Source organism: Meriones unguiculatus, chromosome 1, assembly GCF_030254825.1.
Source record: "Meriones unguiculatus strain TT.TT164.6M chromosome 1, Bangor_MerUng_6.1, whole genome shotgun sequence".
Classification (NCBI taxonomy): domain Eukaryota; kingdom Metazoa; phylum Chordata; class Mammalia; order Rodentia; family Muridae; genus Meriones; species Meriones unguiculatus.
The window spans coordinates 191,775,857-191,794,379 of record NC_083349.1 but is presented as its reverse complement, the minus strand read 5'-3'; the positions used below and the strand labels follow the sequence as shown (position 1 = coordinate 191,794,379).

Below are 18,523 nucleotides of genomic sequence, written 5' to 3'. Positions count from 1 at the left end.
TGCTATGAGCTACCACCCAAACCTTTTTACATTTTTCTTTAGTTTAAGACTCTAAGTTGCTTGGGTTAGCCTTGAATTCACTCTGTAGCCCAGAAGGGCCTTGAACTTGTGCTCTTTCTGCCTTAGTCCCCTGATATTCTTGTCTTCTAAGCACTGTAACACAAACTGAAAAATCAACTGTTCCATCTTCTATGTTTTTTGATAGAAATCTTTAAAAAATATATTTATTACATTACACATTTATATGTGAGTGTGTGAGTGTGTGTGTGAACATATGTCAAGTCTATGTGGTGCTTGTAAAGGGCAGAGAAGGGATCAGCTGAAGCCCAAGTTCCATGCAGCTGTCAGCTGCCTAAGAAGGGTGCTGGGAAATGAACTCAAATCCTGTGGGGGTGCAGTGAGTGCATTTGACCACTGAGCCACCCTCTAGCCTCCAAATCATTTTTGAGATATGATCAAAAACAAGGAAAGGACCGGAAGCAAGATTCGTCACCTGTTTTTCCTCAGGAGGCAGTTTACTCCACTCATTGCCCAACATCCTTGTGATTTCTGGAAATGGGACCTCTGGTCTTTTTGCCCGAAGCTGTTCTCTACGCTCGTTCATGAATCGAACATATCCTGTAAGGGGGGATTTAGGTGCATTGCTGTCTCGAAGAGGTTTCTTCCTTTTTCTCCCTTTGGACCAACCTCCTCGTTTACTTCTTTGCTATAAAACAAAGCAAAATGAAAAACCAAAAATCAAACAATTATCACTCAAGTAACCCATCAACAACGGTAACAAATGACAACATCAAGAGAGGACAGGAGCTGCATTTCCCGAGGCCCTAGAAAGCCAAAGCTCTCCAGATCAGCCAAGTACCAAGGACTACAGCACTAAGTACAAGTTCAGACACCTCAACTGCAGTCCCGCTAAGGCTGTGTTCTCAACCTGTGGGTCCATGACCTTTTCACAGGGATCCCATACCACACATGGTGCATATCAGGTATTTACATTATGATTCATAATAGTAGCACAATTACAGTTATGAAGTAGCAATGAAAATAATTTTAGCCAGGTGGTGGTGGTGCACACCTGTAATCCCAGCACTCAGGGAGGCAGAGGCAGGTGGATCACTGTGAGTTTGAGGCTAGCCTAGTCTACAAAGCGAGTCCAGGGTAGCCAAGGCTACACAGAGAAACCCTGTCTCGAAAAAACAAACAAAAAAAGAAAATAATTTTATAGTTGGGGTCACCACATCATGAAGAACTGCATTAAAAGGTTGCAGCACTAGGGAGGTTGAGAACCACTGGTTTCAGGCAACCTGCTACAAACTAGAGAAATAAATGGCTATTAAAATTTTATTTTTGGATTCTAGGTGCAGTGGAGCATGTCTGTAATCCCAGCACTCAGGAGGCAGAGGCAGGCAGATCTCTGAGTCTGAGACCAGACTGGTCTACAGAGTCCAGGACGACCAGGGGTACACAGAGAAACCCTGTCTCGAAAACAAAACAAAACAAGACAAACAAAAAAAGAAAGCAATGAAAAAAATTGCAGAATCACATATTTTTCCATAGTCTTTCTTCTTGGCCTTCTAAATGAGACCTAGGTACATCATATTTTTGTTTCATAATTTAACAGATACACAGTCTATCAGCTAATGTACACGAATACAGGAATTATTTCAGAGAAGAGAAAGGTAAACATGATGCAAAAAGGGATACAAACATCCATATCTTAACTGTATTACTACATTCCTCCACATATATGTGAATGGTGACGTTCTCCATTTGGTAAATAGTATATTAGAGATTAGGTTTCCAGGTTTTTTTGTTTTACTTTTTGGAAATCTAGGAAGAACGAAGCTACTAAGGATCTTAGGGCTGTGGCTCAGTGTAAATACACTTAGCATGAATCCCCAGCATTACATACCCACACAAATACTACCCCACACCCACAACAAACACATAACAAGTCAATGAAAAGCTACCAGCATTCACTATTATCTTTAAAAATGCTAATGAGGTGAATGTGAATGAACAAACTAGTCTTTTCACACGAGAGAAAAGAAAAAAAAAATCGATGTTATTCTTTTTTGTCTTAAAATAGAAGAGTGCAATGTGAACAGTCATCTATAACCAAGTCTGAAGGTCCAAGAAGGACATGACTGCCAGTGCCCACACTGAATCCTTGTGTGATTTAGGGAAAGATGGACCCTATGGGAGGGGGACAGAGTCATTAAGTGATGTGGCGCACGTGTGGCAGGGCTTGTGAGCAGAGCAGCTAAGAACAAGGGCATGAAGACTTCTCAGTAGTTACTTAATTAAAGCATTCCCTCACAAAAAAAGTATTTGTCCAGGCTGAGCATGGTGAGCACATCTGCAATATTAGCATGCAGCTCGGATTACCTGAAACTCTATTTCAAGATAGCAATAACAACAATAAGTAAAAGCAAAAACAACACAACAAAACACCTCCTGAGCACTGTTGAACATTTCACAGGCAGTAGCTGTAACTAGTCAGACTGGGGCCAAACACTCAATTTGTCTCTGTCATTAAAACATTGATGTGGATCTAGATATGACAAGAGATACATATGGGAGAGCTGGGTAAGGTCAGCCCAGGAACCTAAGACATGAGACGGCAATCACGTCACTCAATAACTCCTTGGATGCCTGTTGCCTTGGAAGCTCCAGAGGACGGTGACAGGAGATGTTTGCTTACCTCATCTTCATGCCTTTGCTCACTGCCCTCTGCAGCATTGGAAGACTCACTCTGCAGCAGCTGGCCCTGGGAGAGGTCCTCCACAAATTCTGGGTTGTTGGTGGATGATGCGGCTGCACTGCCATACAGACCTTCGGGGTGTGTTAACCTGGGCGATAGGCAGAAGTACGCATGTTTAGCATGGAGAGCAGCAAAAGCTTATTTTATCAGGCTGAGGATAAATTTTCCTGCCAGCAAAAACACATGTCAATATTTGAATTTTACACTGCAATCTGTATAAAGTATAATGATGTTTCTACAGACATCTAGGAAAACCAACTCTAATCTCTGTCCACAACAATGGCTTCTCCTCCCGACAGAGACTTTATGTTTCAGCTCTGACCATGCGACGAAGCCTGGCTTTTGTACGCTACCTTTCATATGTTTCCAGTGTGACGAAGGAAACACTAGTAATGGGCCAGAAGAATAGGGATTGTCCAGGCACTTTGACTCTTATCATAAAGGAGCTATTTCTTAAAGAGTATAGGAAATAATTTTTATGGAATATAACGCAGACTTTAATTACTTGGATTATAGATTGAATGATAATCAGATCATTTGACTATCTAATAAGTTCAAATATATTTTTTTTTCATGTATTGGAGATCAATCCCAGATTCTCATACATGTTATGTAAGTGTTCTGTTTACAACCCAAGTATAAATATTAATTAGTTAGGCAGATCTACTATTCTCCTTCCAATAATCTATTCCTAATAAGTTCTTCTACGAAGTGGACAAGAAGGGGACAGATTATGGATGGCTGAGCGTTAGACTTGCATATGCCAGTAAGATATTTATTTATCTTTTTAAGGGAGAGGACTGGAAAGGTAGGAGAGGCAGGAAGACAGATATAGAGTAATATCCAGTTATTACTCTGAAAAAATACACACTCCATAGGACAATGAGCAGTAATCACAATGCAATCTAAATACTACAAGAGATGTTTATAGAAAGTGTCATATGAGGCAATGGAGAGGGTCAGATGAATTATGTAAGAGGCTGCTAAGAAACATTTCACAAAGGAGGTCTTGGAAGATGAATAGGCATTCATCAGCTAAACAGCATCATTCTAGGCAGAAAGAACATGGTCTAAGATAAAAAAGAGTTCTGTTAGGACCTGTGCAACATACTATGAGATTACATAAAGGCAGGATGAAAAGCAGAAACACAAAAGCCAAAAGACAAAAAAAGTGGAGATTGGAGTGAACCTAATGAATGAAGGAGCACAAATAGTGAAGGGACAGTAAGAGTCTAAGGTAAATCCTACGTGTCCAGCCAGTGATTAGGTACTTACATTAATCATGAGCAGAATAGGGCGTATGGATGAGCAGACACACATGTGAGACAATGAGTTTGAGATGCCTACAGCATAATTAAGTGGAAGTACCCTACAGACAACTGGAAAACATGTCCCAAGATACTGAAGTAGGGTATGGGGCCTGGGCTACCATCTTCTGGAACCAGGCAAGCCTTCCAGTGATAAGACTGGGCTATCAACCCAGCCATAAAACCTTTGGCCTACAATTTGTCCTTCTTGCAAGATGTGATGGGGCAGAACTTGTGGGAGTGGCCAACCAATGACTGGTCCAACTTGAGAGGGAGACCACGCCTGGCACTGCCTGGATGGCCAAGAATTAAAGGCTGAAGAGCCCACAGACCTAGAATAGAACCAAACATGAATGGCCAAAAAAGAAAAAAAAGTCAATGAAATGATTCCTAATGATATTCTGGCACAGATTGAAGCTTAGCCAAACATGAATTGATGGAGCTTGGGGAACCCACAGAAGAAGGAGAAGAAGGATATTAGAAGTCAGAAGGAATGGAGGCCATCAGGAGAACATAGCCAACTGAATCAACTAAGTAGAACTCACAGAGACTGAAGCAACAACCAAAAATCCTGTATGGGTCTGAGGTAGGTCTTCAGCATATATGTTTATGGTTGTGTAGCTTGGTGTTCTTGTGGGACTCCTAACAGTGGGAGTGGGGGGTGTCTATGAATTTTTTGCCTGCTCTTGGGACCCTTTACCTTCTACTGGTTTGCCTGTCTAACTTTGATATGAGGGTATGTGCCTAGTCTTATTATAACTTGCTATTCTGTGCTCAGTTGATATCCTTGAGAAGCCTGTTCTTTTTTTTTTTTTTTTTTTTGGAAAACAGAGGAGGAACAGATCTGGAAGAGAGGGAAGCTGCAGTGGGGGAAGGGACTAGGAGGAGTTGAGGGAGGAGAAACTATGGTTAGAATGTAATGTATGAGAGAAGAGGTGTGTTTATGTATGTATATATGTATGTATGTTCTTCTAAGAAGTGGACAAGAAGGGGACAAATGATGGATGGCTCTATGTGCTAGTAAGTTATTTATTTATATTTTTAAGAGGGAGGTCTGGAAAGGTAAGAGAAGCAGGAAGATAGATTATAGAGTAATATTCAGTTATTATTCTAGACAAATACATACTCCATAGGACAATAAGCAGAAATCACAATGCAATGTCATCAGCTTAAAATCTCCTGAGTTTTAGCAGCTGGAGTGATGGCTCAGTGGTTAAGAGCATTAGCTGTTCTTCTAGAGGACCCGGGTTCAATTCCCAGCACCCACAAGGAAGCTCACAACTGTTGTAACTTCTGTTCCAGGGGATCTGACACCCTCACACAGATATATAGTCAAAACACCAATGCACATAAAAATGAATAAATTAACTAAAAAAAAAAAAAACTTCCTGAGTTTTAAACATTTTTCTTCCAGCAAAACATGCAAATCATGTTAAGAAAGAAGAGCAATCCCCAAAATTCCTGACAGACACAGGTAGGTATCTGAAGGGAGTATTTACAGGTGTCCATTGCTCCTAGCTAAAGCTAACAAACTTTCCATTTCCACCCTTGATCTCACTCTCCTGACAACTCAAGGGCAGACTTTTAGCAATTCTGTCTTGTCTGGCATCACAAGTTCTTTCTCCTACAGGATTTGTACACTCTGTTGAAAGTGTGTGTATAATTCTTAAAGCAAAAGGAAACAAAACAAAGACACTGTCTTAACTTTCAGTGGAGGTCTTCATTTGTTCCTTCCTCAACAGCTAAAGCCCTGGAAAGAATGGGTTATACTCACTGAAATCAATTGTTCCCTGGTTCTCTCTGAAATGTATTTCAAAGGAGATGCAAGCTTACAGCTCTTATCTAGGCTACCAGTAAATATCGTGTGAAATGCAATGTCATTTCTCAGTCCTTATCCAGTCTACCAGAAGGACCTGGCACAGCCAGTCTCTTCCCATCCCATGAATCCTCAGTTTCTAGTTCCCCGTGTGTCTGTTTATTCTGCTACCTCTCAGCAGTCAATGATTCTGGCTGATTAGTCCTTCTGTCTGTCTTCCAGGTGCTGGAATCTCCCAGAGCTCAGGCTCTTTAGGTGCCCATCCCATGTCCCCCATCCCCAACCCTGCCTCCAGAACTCATTCCTTTGGTGACTTTTATCTAGTCTCATGACTTTAATATTGCTAGATGCTAATGATCTCTACCTTTTCTTTCTAGCCTAAACTGTCTGGAACTTCAGAACCTGATATGACATTGCTTGATTGACATCCCAGCTTAGAGCTCTAACAATCACCTTAAATTTATAGTTTTCTGACCAAGCTTCCTTCCCTGAACTGTTTAGTTCCTCCTTCTAAGTTAGTGGTGACTCCAAAACCTGCAACTGTCTTTGTCTTTTTTTTCCCTTTTCACACTGCTCATCTGGTCTTGCTGGCAAATCCTGTTTGGTCTATTATCAAAACAGCTCTAGAATTCTATACTTCTCACTAACTCCATTCCCACATCTCAGAAACACACTCTGAGAATTTTTTTTTTTTTTTTCCCTTCACAAGCTCGCTAAAATTATTCTTTCAAAGTTATGAGTGATGCTCTTCAGGCCCCTCTCTTCTCAATTACTTCCAGAGTTTATTGTACAGGTCTCCTTGCTCTAACCCTGGCTCCCTTCACCCCACTGGAAGCGTAAGAGTCAGATTAGTAAGGAGTCAGTCAGATCTTATCATTCTCCTCAAACCCTCCAGTGTGTAGAGTGAAGGTTAAAAGATCTTACAGTCCTGCATGAAGACCCTTCCTACTCAGAGTACGGCCCTTAGCACAGTATTACTTGCAAGCTTGTTAGAAACACAGCCTTATCTCAGATTTCCTAAACCACAATCTGCCTTTTCATTTTTTGAGACAGTTTTTCTGTGCAGTCTTGGCTATCCTGGACTCATTTTGTAGTCAAGGCTGGCCTTGAACTCAAACAGATCTGCCAGCCTCTGTCTCCCAGAGTGCTGGGATTACAGGCATGAGCCACCATACCCAGCTGAGAATCTGCATTTTAGTAAGATCTCTACAAAATTCTTAGATACACTGAAGAAGCATCATAGAGTCCTTTGTTGCCCCTCACCCTTCAGTCTGCTGTTTAAACTACACTGCCTTTCTGGCTATTTCTGCAGGGCAGTAATATCCTTCATTCCAGGCTCTTGCCTTGATTGCTTCCTCTGCCCATAAAAAAGTCTTCCTTATACAATGACATTCGAATGACCTGACTTCTTTTTGGGGAAGGGGTACATACTTAAATCACATTCTCATGAAATGTTTTCTTAGCTGCTGTCTAAAACTATACCCCTAACCTTCCTAACCCTCCTAACTACTACACTCAATCCACAGTTCTTATCAACAAAGCGGCCATTCTACTTACTCTGTTTAGGGTCCCATTTTTCTGTCGGAATCTGAACTATAAAAGGACAAAGAAGACAAGCGTGGTGGCCCATGCTTATCATTCCAGCACTCATGAGGCAGAGGCAGAGAGAGGACTGCCTCAAGTTTGAGGACACCTTGGTCAGCAGAGTGAGTTCTAGGTCAGCTTGGGCTACATGGTGAGATATTGTCAACTAAAAGTAAAAAAATAAAAAATAAAAAAGACTAAGTTTGTTGCTTCTGTTGACCTCTGTTTTTGATCTAATGCCCAAACGTTCTCTGTTATACAACTGGAAGAAAAATGTAGTCCTTGCTGGACTTTAACTCACAGACATCTGCCCTCCTCTGCCTCCCAAATACTGAGCTTAAAGGCATATGCCACCCTGCCAGGCCAAAGTAAACATTTTTTCCTAAATGAACTAATTTAGGAAATAGGGAACCGTTATAAAAGTCTTGGGGAAGAATTTCATTTCATTTCATTTCTTCTGCCAGTGAAGTCAAAAGGCAGATATATTAATGAGGTGAGAAATGAATGTGAGGCAACAAAACAGAATTTCATAGTATGGGTTATTTTTAAAAGAGCTTTAAAGATTAAAATAATTCATTTTAGGGATTAGCTAGCACTTGAATCTATTAGTGAATATATTTCTTCTTTGGCAAACAGCTTCTAAATATTAAGAAAAGATAAAAACCTCAAGTGAATCCAGGCATAGTAGAGGCAGGCCTTTAATCCCAGCACTCAGGAAGCAGAAGCAAGTGGATCTGAGTTCCAGGCCAGATTGGTCTACAGAGCAAGTTCCAGGACAGCGAGGGTTACACAGAGAAACCTTGTCTTAAAAAAACAACCAACTGCCTGGTGCGGTGGCACATGCCTTTGATCCCAGCACTTGGGGAAGCAGAGGCAGGCAGATCTCTATGAGTTGGAGGCCAGCCTGGTCTACAAAGCAAGTCCAAGATAGCCACGGCTACACAGAGAAACACTGTCTCAAAATACAAAACAAAACAAAAAACAACCAACCAACCAAAACCACACAAAATCCAAACCAAAACAACCAAAACCACACAAAATCCAAACAAAAACAAAAACCCTCTCAAATGGAACAGAGAATTTCAAGGTAAGAGGTGGACACTGTTATTAACTTTTCTCTGAATTCATTTATAAATTTGTCCAACGATCCCATGGAAAAGTGATGGGAGAAATAAGAAGCTGGCTAATGCTTCTAAGCATCTTATTTTTTAACTAACAAAGTGTATTTTTATTTGTATGGGTGGCTGTGCCTGTATGTATGCCTATGCACACATGTATGGCTATGTATACAGTGCCCTCTAAGGCCAGAAGGCAGCATCGGATTCCCTAGAACTGGAGTTGTAGAAGGTTATTGAGCTGGGAATGTCGGTGCTGAGAACTGAACCAGGGTCCTCTGGAAGAGTAGCCAGTGCTCCTAACCACTGGGCCATCCCTCTTGCTCTAGCTTCTAAACATCTTAAACAAAGAATCATATGAAAACAGTAGAACTTGAGCTGAAAATGACTCAGGGGTTAAGAGTGCTTGAGGATCAGAGTTTAGATCCCCAAACTAATGCAAATGCCGGAACGAGCCTTGCGCACACCTGTAATCCCAAGCACTGAAGGAAGTGGACACAAATCACTGGGGCTTGCTGGCTAACTCTCTAGAGCAAAAACTACTGCATATCCCACTTTTGCCTGTTAACATGCATGCACAAACCACAACCAAGTGTGATCTTTGAGAAAACAAATAACTACAGCAGTTTACAGAGAAAATGCATTTGACTGTAGAGTATTCTGTGTGACATGTATTTCCTTTGACAGACTCACAGTGCTGCTGTACCAGTTCACAGGGACCAGAGTGCTGGCAAACGGCTGAAACTGCATTACAAAGAGGTTTACAGGTCTCTGAAAAGCCCAACAAATGCACCTTATACTCTTATGGTATAAAGCTGCCTTGTTAGCGCCTCATACTTCGTCAGAAACTGTGTTTTGAAGCCTCTGCAAAAGTGCGATGTCCCAAAGCTGCTGCTTACCCAGTTGCAGCCAGATCATTACTCTCCTTGGAGCCATCTTCATCTGCAAAAAGGGGCGGCAGGGCAGAACTAGTCATCAAGTTCTCCATCTCCCTGAAAGGAAGAGATCATCATAAAAAAAAATTAATGGCTTACTTACTTCTGGTTCCACTAGTTTCGGGGCCCGCCTTTCTTAGCTTTATTACATCAGCAACAGAATAGAAACTGACCGAAACGTTGTTTTCCTGATTTGGACATATGTGGCTAAAGGGCTTTTAACTGTGGTCTCTATCAACTACCCAGACTAGAAACGAGGTGGGGGCTATCGAAATGGCTTACTGGATAGGTAAGAATGGCAGCTGGGCAAGCATGAGGACCGGAGTTTAATCTCGGCACTTACATGCAGAGCTGCAGTGTACTTATAATTCCAGTGTGGAGAGACGGGTCAGGCAGGAGCCTCAGGGGATTACTGGTTGGCCGTGCTGGCTAAAATAAAGTAGTATGTTAGAGATCAATAGAAAAGGACACCTGATGGTTTTCTCAGCCTCTGGAGGCAGGAATGAATGTGTACATGCACATACATGTGAATACACCACACACATACATACAAGTAAATTAAAACAAGTCCAGTTTTAACAAGCAGGACATGCTTTGAAAAATCTTTTATTTACTCTCTACAGTGCTCTTTAAGAAAGTAAAACAATTTTCATTTATTGTTGTATGTACGTGACATGTATGAAAAGGGTGTGGTGTGTATGTACATGCACCCGTGATTTATATGTGGAGGTCAGAGGCCCTCCTTCCACAGTGAGGTCTGTGTAGCAAGTATTTTTACCCACTGTGCCATCTCCCCAGCCCTTCAAAATATTCATTTCCTGTAGAGATTTTTAGGTGGAGTGACCCAGTGGCACTGCAACCTCGAGCAAAATATTTCACCAACCACTTTAAGCTAAAGTTTCACCATCATAGACACAAACAAAAACTGCTGACTGACAGAGTTATTGAGAGGGATTAAGCAGAGAGTACTTCATAAACAGAGTAAGGCTAAGACACTAAGTGTTTGGAGTATTTCTATATACAGTATTATTGGTACAACATTGCCAGCTCTTACTCCCTCATGAATCATGCTTGGATTAAACGGTGACAAACCGAGCCCTTCAAGAAGGAAATAGTGCAAAGGAAGTAGAGGATGGAAAGCATACTGATGTGGTTCTGAGTCAAAGAAACCACACTTCCAGGTCAGAAACAGGCACCACTTCACTGTCATAACCCACAACATAAATAGCATGCACCTGGGTATAGGAAACAGCTCAGCTTAATTGAAGAAAACAAATAAATCACAGGAACCTGAGGTTATCGGACTGCAAGGATAAAAGGACAAAGTGACAAAGAGAGTAATTTCATTTAGCATATCTCTACAGAGAAGGATTTTTTCCTTTCAAGGTTTACCACCAAGGGCTTCACCCCATACAGCTAAAAGCAGCAGCAGCCAATTCATCAAGAAAGTGATATTCACACAAAACATTCAATAGTGACCCCAAACACCAGCCACTTAAGTGGAACTGCAAAGCACTCAAGAGAGAAGGCCTCAATCAGTGGGCGAATTGAGAAGTAAACGATGGGAATTCACAGAGGCCCTTGGCAGTCCTCTCAGTGCTGCTGTTAAAGGGCTCTAGTGAGGGGTGGGTAAAAGCCAGCACAACAGCCACAGTGAGCCAGTGTTCACCGGGGGAATTAGGAAGAAACTGCAGGTGACACCGAACCACATTCTCAATGTTCAATGCAGGGGTTTAATTCCCAAACACTAAAACTGATGCTTTATTTCTTGTTCTTACTTAATTTCACTTCTAAACTTATTATTTAGCAGACCAAGATCCATAAATATCTGAATGTGACAAAAAAGCCTCTCTGTATTTATCTTACGAACTATGGCACACAGAGCATGGAAGGCAGAATAAGGCATTCATGCCATGTAAGGCTTGGAACCATTTTCAGTTTCTTCAAGACAAGGTATTTACAGTGGAATGGCTCTAACAAGTACTATATAATTCCACTTGTTTCTAGAATTATCCCAACTCAAATGTACTTAAGTTTTAATTCATATAAGACCAGATGAGAGCATGGGCTTTCAGAGTTACCAACACCAGTGTTAATGTTCATTTAACCAGGTTCCTTCCCCATAAAAACAGATACAAACACACAGCCTAACAGTCACCAGCTTCCAGCCTAAAAAGAACTTTGCTGAGTTATTTCTCAAGTGTCCCTAGAAGTCATTGGTCTTTCAAGAACCTCAGAATTGGGCATCTAAAGCTTTTGGCATGGCTCCCACATCTCAAAGGGGATCTATTATTTGGTAGGGAACAAATGAAGTGTTTTTTTGTTCACTATGTCAACATGGCCCTGTTAAGAGTGTTCCCCAGACAGCTTTAGTTTTTAAACTGTAGGGAGACAGCTGGATAACACAACCTTAACAACATATAAACAGACCACATAAACAAAGGAAGTTCAGAGAACACCCCCTCCCCCATGCTTTCTCTTAAGTTTGTATTACTCAACCCATATGGCTTCAGATACATTTTCTCAGTGTTACTGAGCAGTCAGACCCCTCAGAAATGAGTAATAAAGTGGGTGGAAGATAAAGGGGCCAAGATCAACAAAAGAAGGAAATGAAGAAAAGTCCAGTGAAACCCAGAGACCTCTAAAGTAGTTCAGTAAGTTGGAAAATAAAATGATTCTCAACAATATGGCTTGGATCCCATGGGAATGAGCTTTCATCTGGTCCATGAGGGGGTGATTCAAACAGAATCATGGCACTAAGCCACTGAATGCCAGAAGCCCTCAAGTGCATCATCTGAGCCTGATAATGTACCAGTACAGAGGTCACAGTGAACTTTACAATCCCATGCAAGGCATTTAAGACATTTAATGAATGCTACTCTGGAAGGAGAAAGAAATGTGTACAAAGGCAAAGCAAATACACAAATTTGCTTCTTTGCTGCAGTTTACAGAAATATCATGTAAGATACTTCCTGGCAGAGGGACCTAATCAACTCTTCTGGCTGTAGTCCTAAAAGAATCCTATTACTTTAAAGCTTACACTTTGAACTGAGTCTGCACCTTAGTTTTGGAAGCCCCCAGACTCCCCCAAAACTCCACCTCAGCCAAGAGCTAACTTAAGATATCTTAATAAACAGTCTTTATCAGCCATACTAACCAAACATTCTTTCTGTGGGAATCAAGCCATTAAGGGAACATGGTTTTTGGGTATCTGAAGAAATGGCTCAGTGGATACAGTACTTTCCCTACCAAGGGGAGGATCTATGTGGCAGCTGCTTGTAATCCCAGCACTTGGGAAGATGAGACAGGATTCCTGGGGCAAGTTGGCTAAGACAAGTTGAATCAGTGAGATCTGGGTTCAACTGACTCTGTCTCCAAAAAAAAAAAAAAAAAAACAACAAAAAAAACCCCAAAAACAACAAAAACCCCCAAACCAAACCACACACACACACACACACACACACACACACAGAGCAAGCCACCTAAAGTCAACTTCAGGTTTCCACATGTGTGCATACACATGCAAACATGGACACATACAACACACAATAGCAAGAGGAATGTGGCTTTGGTTAAATGAGGCAACAACAATAAAGAAATTGGGTGAAGTTTAAGAATGTTCCTTGGTCTAGGGAGAGGCTCGGTGGGTAACAGTGCTTGCCAAGCTGCTCTGATGACTTGCGTTTGATCCTAGAACCCGGCAAAGGGGAACCGATGTCTGAGAGCTGTTCTCTGACCTCCACATGCACGCTGTGGAACATGGGCACCTGATGTTGGGCCTCTTGTACGAGCCCAGACGACCCGAGCTAGAGTCACAGAACCCACAAAAGCCATATTCAGTTGTGTGTATCAATAATCCCAGTACTCCTATGGGAAGACAGAAGGAGGTGGGGACAGGAGAACTTTCTGGAAGCTTTCAGGAATATGCAGGGTGACAGAAACAGAGTGAGACTCTCTGCTTCTCAAGATGGAAGGAGCAAACTTCAAAAGTTGTCTGGTGACCTCTATATGTGTATTGTGAGATGTGTACACCCACACCCCTCACCCCTCCTACAAAATAATAACAAATACAATAAAAAGGAAAAAATGTATTAAATGTATTTATCACCTGCAAAGAAAACAACTTTAAATATAAAGCTACATATAAAAGGAAAGGGGTAGAAAAAGATATACCATGCTAACATCAATGAAAAGGAAATAGAAGTAACTAATAATAATGTCAGATTAAAAGTTTTTGCTCTGCAAAGGAAAATGTAGAAGGAATGAAAAGCAGATTTCAAATTGGGAGAAATATTTTCAAAAAATACTTCTAATGAAAGAACAATTTAAAAACAGACCAAAACCTACAGACTAGATCCTTATCAAAGAAGACAGACAGATTCAAATAAGTATATATGATGTTCAACACCACATGTCAGTCCAAAGCACGGGCGAAACTAAGTGCTGGCAAGGACACGGAGCAATAGTGTCTCCTCTGCTGTTGATGGGAATGTAACCTGGCAGACTCTGCGGAAGAAATTTAAGTTTCTTACAGAAGTAAGTATACACTCACTAAATGATTCTGCATTCATGATCTTTGGTATTGGGCTAATTGAGTTAAAAACTATATTCATACAAACCCTGCTGGACATAGGTATTTGTAGTAGTTTTATTTATAGCTGCCAAACCTGAATATAATAAAAATGCCTTTCAGTTGCCAAATAAAGTGTGGTGTAACCAGACAATAGCCTGTTATTCAATAATATGAGCTAGCAAACCACGCACAGAGGAAATAATATATATTACTAAGTAAAAGACATCAATATGAAAAGGCTACATACGTATTTACTGCATGAGTTTACCTATTTGATATCCTATGGAGTAAAAATAACTAGCTGTTGCCAGGATTTGTGGGGAACAATGAATGTGCAGGATTTTTAGGGACCTGAAACTATCCTGTAGGGTTATTCAGTGGGAGAACGGATATCATCATACATCTGTCAAAACCTATAGAATGTATACCACCAACAGTAAACCTTGATTGAATTATAGGGATATGCTGATTTGGAACTGACTGCAACAAATGTACCATTCTGGGCAGGATGCTGACAGCTATGGATGTGTGGGGATAGGGAATACATAGAATTCTACTTGCCTTATTTTTCCTGTGGGCCTATATTTGCTAAAAAAAAAAACCTAGTTCATTCATTTAAAAATTACTGTATTCTATGACAATTATATGATTTATATATTTGCTGGCACATAACCAGGCTGGGCATAAATACAACTGAGTTTGCTATGCACACACATTTAAGTGGGGGAAGCGAAAGCACAAGGCTTGCTCGGCAGCATCTACCAGCTGACAACATTGGGCTGCGAATACTCAGCAGGCTGTAAGCATTAATCAGTCTGTTTTACAGTGGGGATGAGAACACCGCTAAGCCTCCTTGGCAGTTAACTGGGGTTCAGCTAAGTGAAATTCAGTAAGGAACTCTTTCACTTAGGGTTTTAAACAGGGACAAGAAGAAACAGATAAGAGCAGGTAATCTGGGAGGGCTGAGGTAAACTGAGGGAGGTAATCAGGATATAAAGGACATAGTCAGCCTTGAACCTCAGTAGTATGCTAGCCTGCCTGGCATATCAAACGCCCCGAGTAAAAAAGAAAAAAACAGAAAAAGAATGAGATGGTGTCGTTAGGTGGTGGACATGCTGCTAATCCTAGCACTTGAGAGGCTGAAGCAAGAGGATCACAATTGAGGCCTTGTCTCGATACCAACCCAAACCAAACCAATCTAACACGAAACCAACCAACCAACTGAAGAAAAACTAGGGACCCTGGTTTTGCAGAGGACCTAGATTCAATTCCTAGCACACATACTGCAGCTCAAGATATCTCTAATTCCAGTCCCAAAGGATTTGATGCCCTCTTCTGGCCTCTATGGGCACCAGGCACAAACACGTGGTGAACAGGCATAGATTCAGGCAAAACACCCAAAGACATTAAAACCAAACCAAACCAAACCCAAAACAGTAACAACAAAATGCCAATAGGTACAGTGGCACATGCTTTTAAACAGAAATTGGGAGATAGGGACTGTAAGATCAATAGTTTAAGGCCAACCTCAGTTATATCGTGAATCTGAGGCGAGCCTGAGCTACACAGTGAGATCTTGTTTCAAAAAATTAAAACTAAACCGAGATAGACATAAGGTAGTATTTGGCTGGAGACTGGGTATCACAGGTAGGGGAAAAAAAAGGTTTTTTATTTCTAGAATTTCAGCTCAGGCTTCTCATTACTGATTAAAAAAAATGATAGAAATCTAGCTTAAGAACAAGATAGCAGGAAACCAAATCATTCACTTATTCATCCATTCAACAAATACCTATTGGCTACCTAACATTTTAGGCATTTCTATACACTGGGGATATGATACAATGATTGTAATGATTGTAATCTGCAAAAATCCCTCACTCTTGGAATTCACAGTATACTCTGGCAGACAGACCAAAACTACTGAGTAAAATGAACGATGCTATATAGTGATAAAACGCTTGATTAAAAAAAAAAAAGAAAGCAAGCAGAGATAAAGTTTAGGGGCTCAAAGGAAGGGAGTACATGGTTTTCTTTGGAGGAGGGAAGAGTTAAAAAAAGACACAAGGGGAAACTGTGTGTAAGTATGTGAAGAAAAAGCAGGCCAATCAGATGGAACCACTAGTGCAAAGAACCATGTCCAGTGTGGCTGAAGGAGGTGGCAATCGGGCCTGGACCAAGTCAGTGACAGAAGCAGTAGTTTGAGAGTTAACTATCACACTAAGCTTTGAAAGTTATATTAAAGGTTTTGGCTTTCATCATGAGAAAGGAAGCTACTAGAAGTAAACAAGGCATGAGATTTAATATTTTTATATGACCTGTATATACATTAACTGTGATCTGTTAATCTGATTAACAACAAAGGGTTGGTTGTACTGAAAATACATTACTTGTAGTTATTTTTTAAGTCAGGTAGGCATTCACGATAGAAGAAACAACTCAACTGCCATACATTTTCAACAACAAGCCTGTCTTGCTTCTATTCACTATGAGATCATGGTTGTATTTGCTGTCAACAGTGGGTAGCCCTGCTTTAAAGCATGTTATAGTATGCTATCTCTCTTGGGCTAGAGATGTTCTTCAAAACCAAGAAGGGAAAAGAAAAGGCCAGAGTCAGAAACAAACAAATCTGCCATCGCGTTTATGTTTCTGCCGTAACAGTTTTGACAACTTAGGAATCAAGTAATTAAAAGAAACCCCGCGCTCCCAGTTTCTTTCTAGGCAGGTGAATTCTGTACATGAATATGCCCCCGCTTGGTGGGACCCTGTAAAGACACAGAATGTACCAGAAGGGAGAAGTCCCCACAAATGGCAAAAAGCAGCGTATCAGTTTTATGTAAGGCACAGTAATAACGGGGAAAATAAAAACACCACTTTCCTCTGCCAAAGCAAAACTTGTCATTTTACGACAGGGTATTGATTGCCTTGGATGTTCCAGTCCATTTGTTTGGCTGTTTTATGGTTTCTCTTGGTCTCAAACTGCCCTTCCTACACAGCCTATCTCAGCACTGCTTTATTAGCAGTAAACAAAGAAGTGACTGCCTAAGACCAATTTAATAAAAAGTGGCTTCACTTCCTCTGTGTGGAGTACCTCTCATTTCCTGGTATCCTGTCTTCAACATAACTCTACCCTACAAAACTGACCATACTGGCACATGAGTATAATCTCAGTGTTTCTCTCTCTCTCTCTCTCTCACACACACACACACCCTACCTTTTTGTCTGCCCCTTTCTTTCTCTCTCTGGTAGAGATGACAAGTAAAGCCAGGGCCTCGGCAATGCTAGGCAAACACAGTGCTCTAATACTGAGCCACATGTAACTAAACATCTATGTGTGACATTTCCAGTGACATTTAATTTTAAAAGAACAAGCCTCCTTGTAATCACATAAAGCACAAAAATGCAACACTTTCATTTGGTGAAGGTATATGTATTTTTCACTCTTTTCTTGGTAACTATCTTTTTTTTTGTATTTGTATTTATTTCTGTTATGTGCATGGGGCCTGCTTGTATATGAGTACCATGGGTGTGCAGTGCCGGGGGGGGGGGGGCAGCAAAAGGCATAGGGTCCCCTACAAATGGAGTTACAGATGTTTGAGCTGCCATATAGATGCTGGAAATATAGAAGAGCAGCAAGTGCTCCTAGCCTCTGAGCCATCTCTCAGCCTCTCTTCTTGGTGGTTCTTAAGGAAGGTTTTTCAGAATGAGGGAATTTAAAGTTGAGCACAGTAGCATAGATCTGTAAATATAGCATTCAGGAAGTAGAGGCAGTAGAGGCACATAATGAGTTTGAGACCAGGCACATAAAAGAGGAGGGGGCATTTATAATTATCAAGAGGAAACAGGGTAAGAGTTCTAAAAAGTTTTAAGCAGTGCTGTAGTTTATTATATGTCACTATGTTTGGCATTATGGTTGGGTCTGGACTATCCCATCAAAAGTTCACATGCTGAAGGACTGGTTTGCAGCTGGTGGTATTACTGAGAGATGATGGGACTGTTAGAAGGGGGGGCCTAGTTACTGAGGATATACCTTGGGGTGGCATTTTCCCCCCTTTTTTTTTCCTGGCCCTTTCCTTGTCTTCCTGGTCCTCACTCCTGTCCGCCTTCCCTGTCTCCTTCCCTCCCTGTGGCTCTTCGGTGAGCAGCTCTACTTTACTCACGATCTCCACCACTAAATCCCAGCTCCTCTCAACCCCAAGTGATGAAGCTTAAAGGAACCATGACTTGATCTTCCAAAAGTAGGAGCCAAAAAAAAAAGTTCTACTTTACATTGATTTTTTTTCCTCAATATTTAGTCAAAGCAATGGAAGACTAACATACACTGCAAAATGACGGAAGTAAATAGAATAAAAATAATAACAGCAAACTCATGTGTCTTTACAGTTATACTTCATAATTTGGAGACAGGCAAACAGCTAAAATGTATGTGGAAAGG

At 41.0% G+C, this 18,523-nt stretch overlaps 1 protein-coding gene and 1 long non-coding RNA gene across 2 annotated transcripts in view; one reads left to right on the top strand and one right to left on the bottom strand.

Moving 5' to 3' along the window:
* The window catches only part of Hmg20a (high mobility group 20A), a 75,059-nt gene that overhangs the window by 20,056 nt on the left and 36,480 nt on the right, over nt 1-18,523 (bottom strand). The window contains exons 2-4 of the mRNA XM_021633565.2: nt 9,483-9,575; nt 2,702-2,849; nt 494-706 (exon numbers count right to left, since the gene is read on the bottom strand). Of these exons, the coding sequence (XP_021489240.1) occupies nt 494-706; nt 2,702-2,849; nt 9,483-9,571 (450 nt within the window). The 5' untranslated portion in view covers nt 9,572-9,575. The remainder of the gene's footprint in view (nt 1-493; nt 707-2,701; nt 2,850-9,482; nt 9,576-18,523) is intronic.
* LOC132649832 (uncharacterized) lies at nt 4,327-9,487 on the top strand. Its single transcript, XR_009588338.1, has 3 exons — nt 4,327-4,654; nt 5,483-5,542; nt 9,271-9,487. It is a non-coding gene; the product is annotated as an uncharacterized LOC132649832 (long non-coding RNA).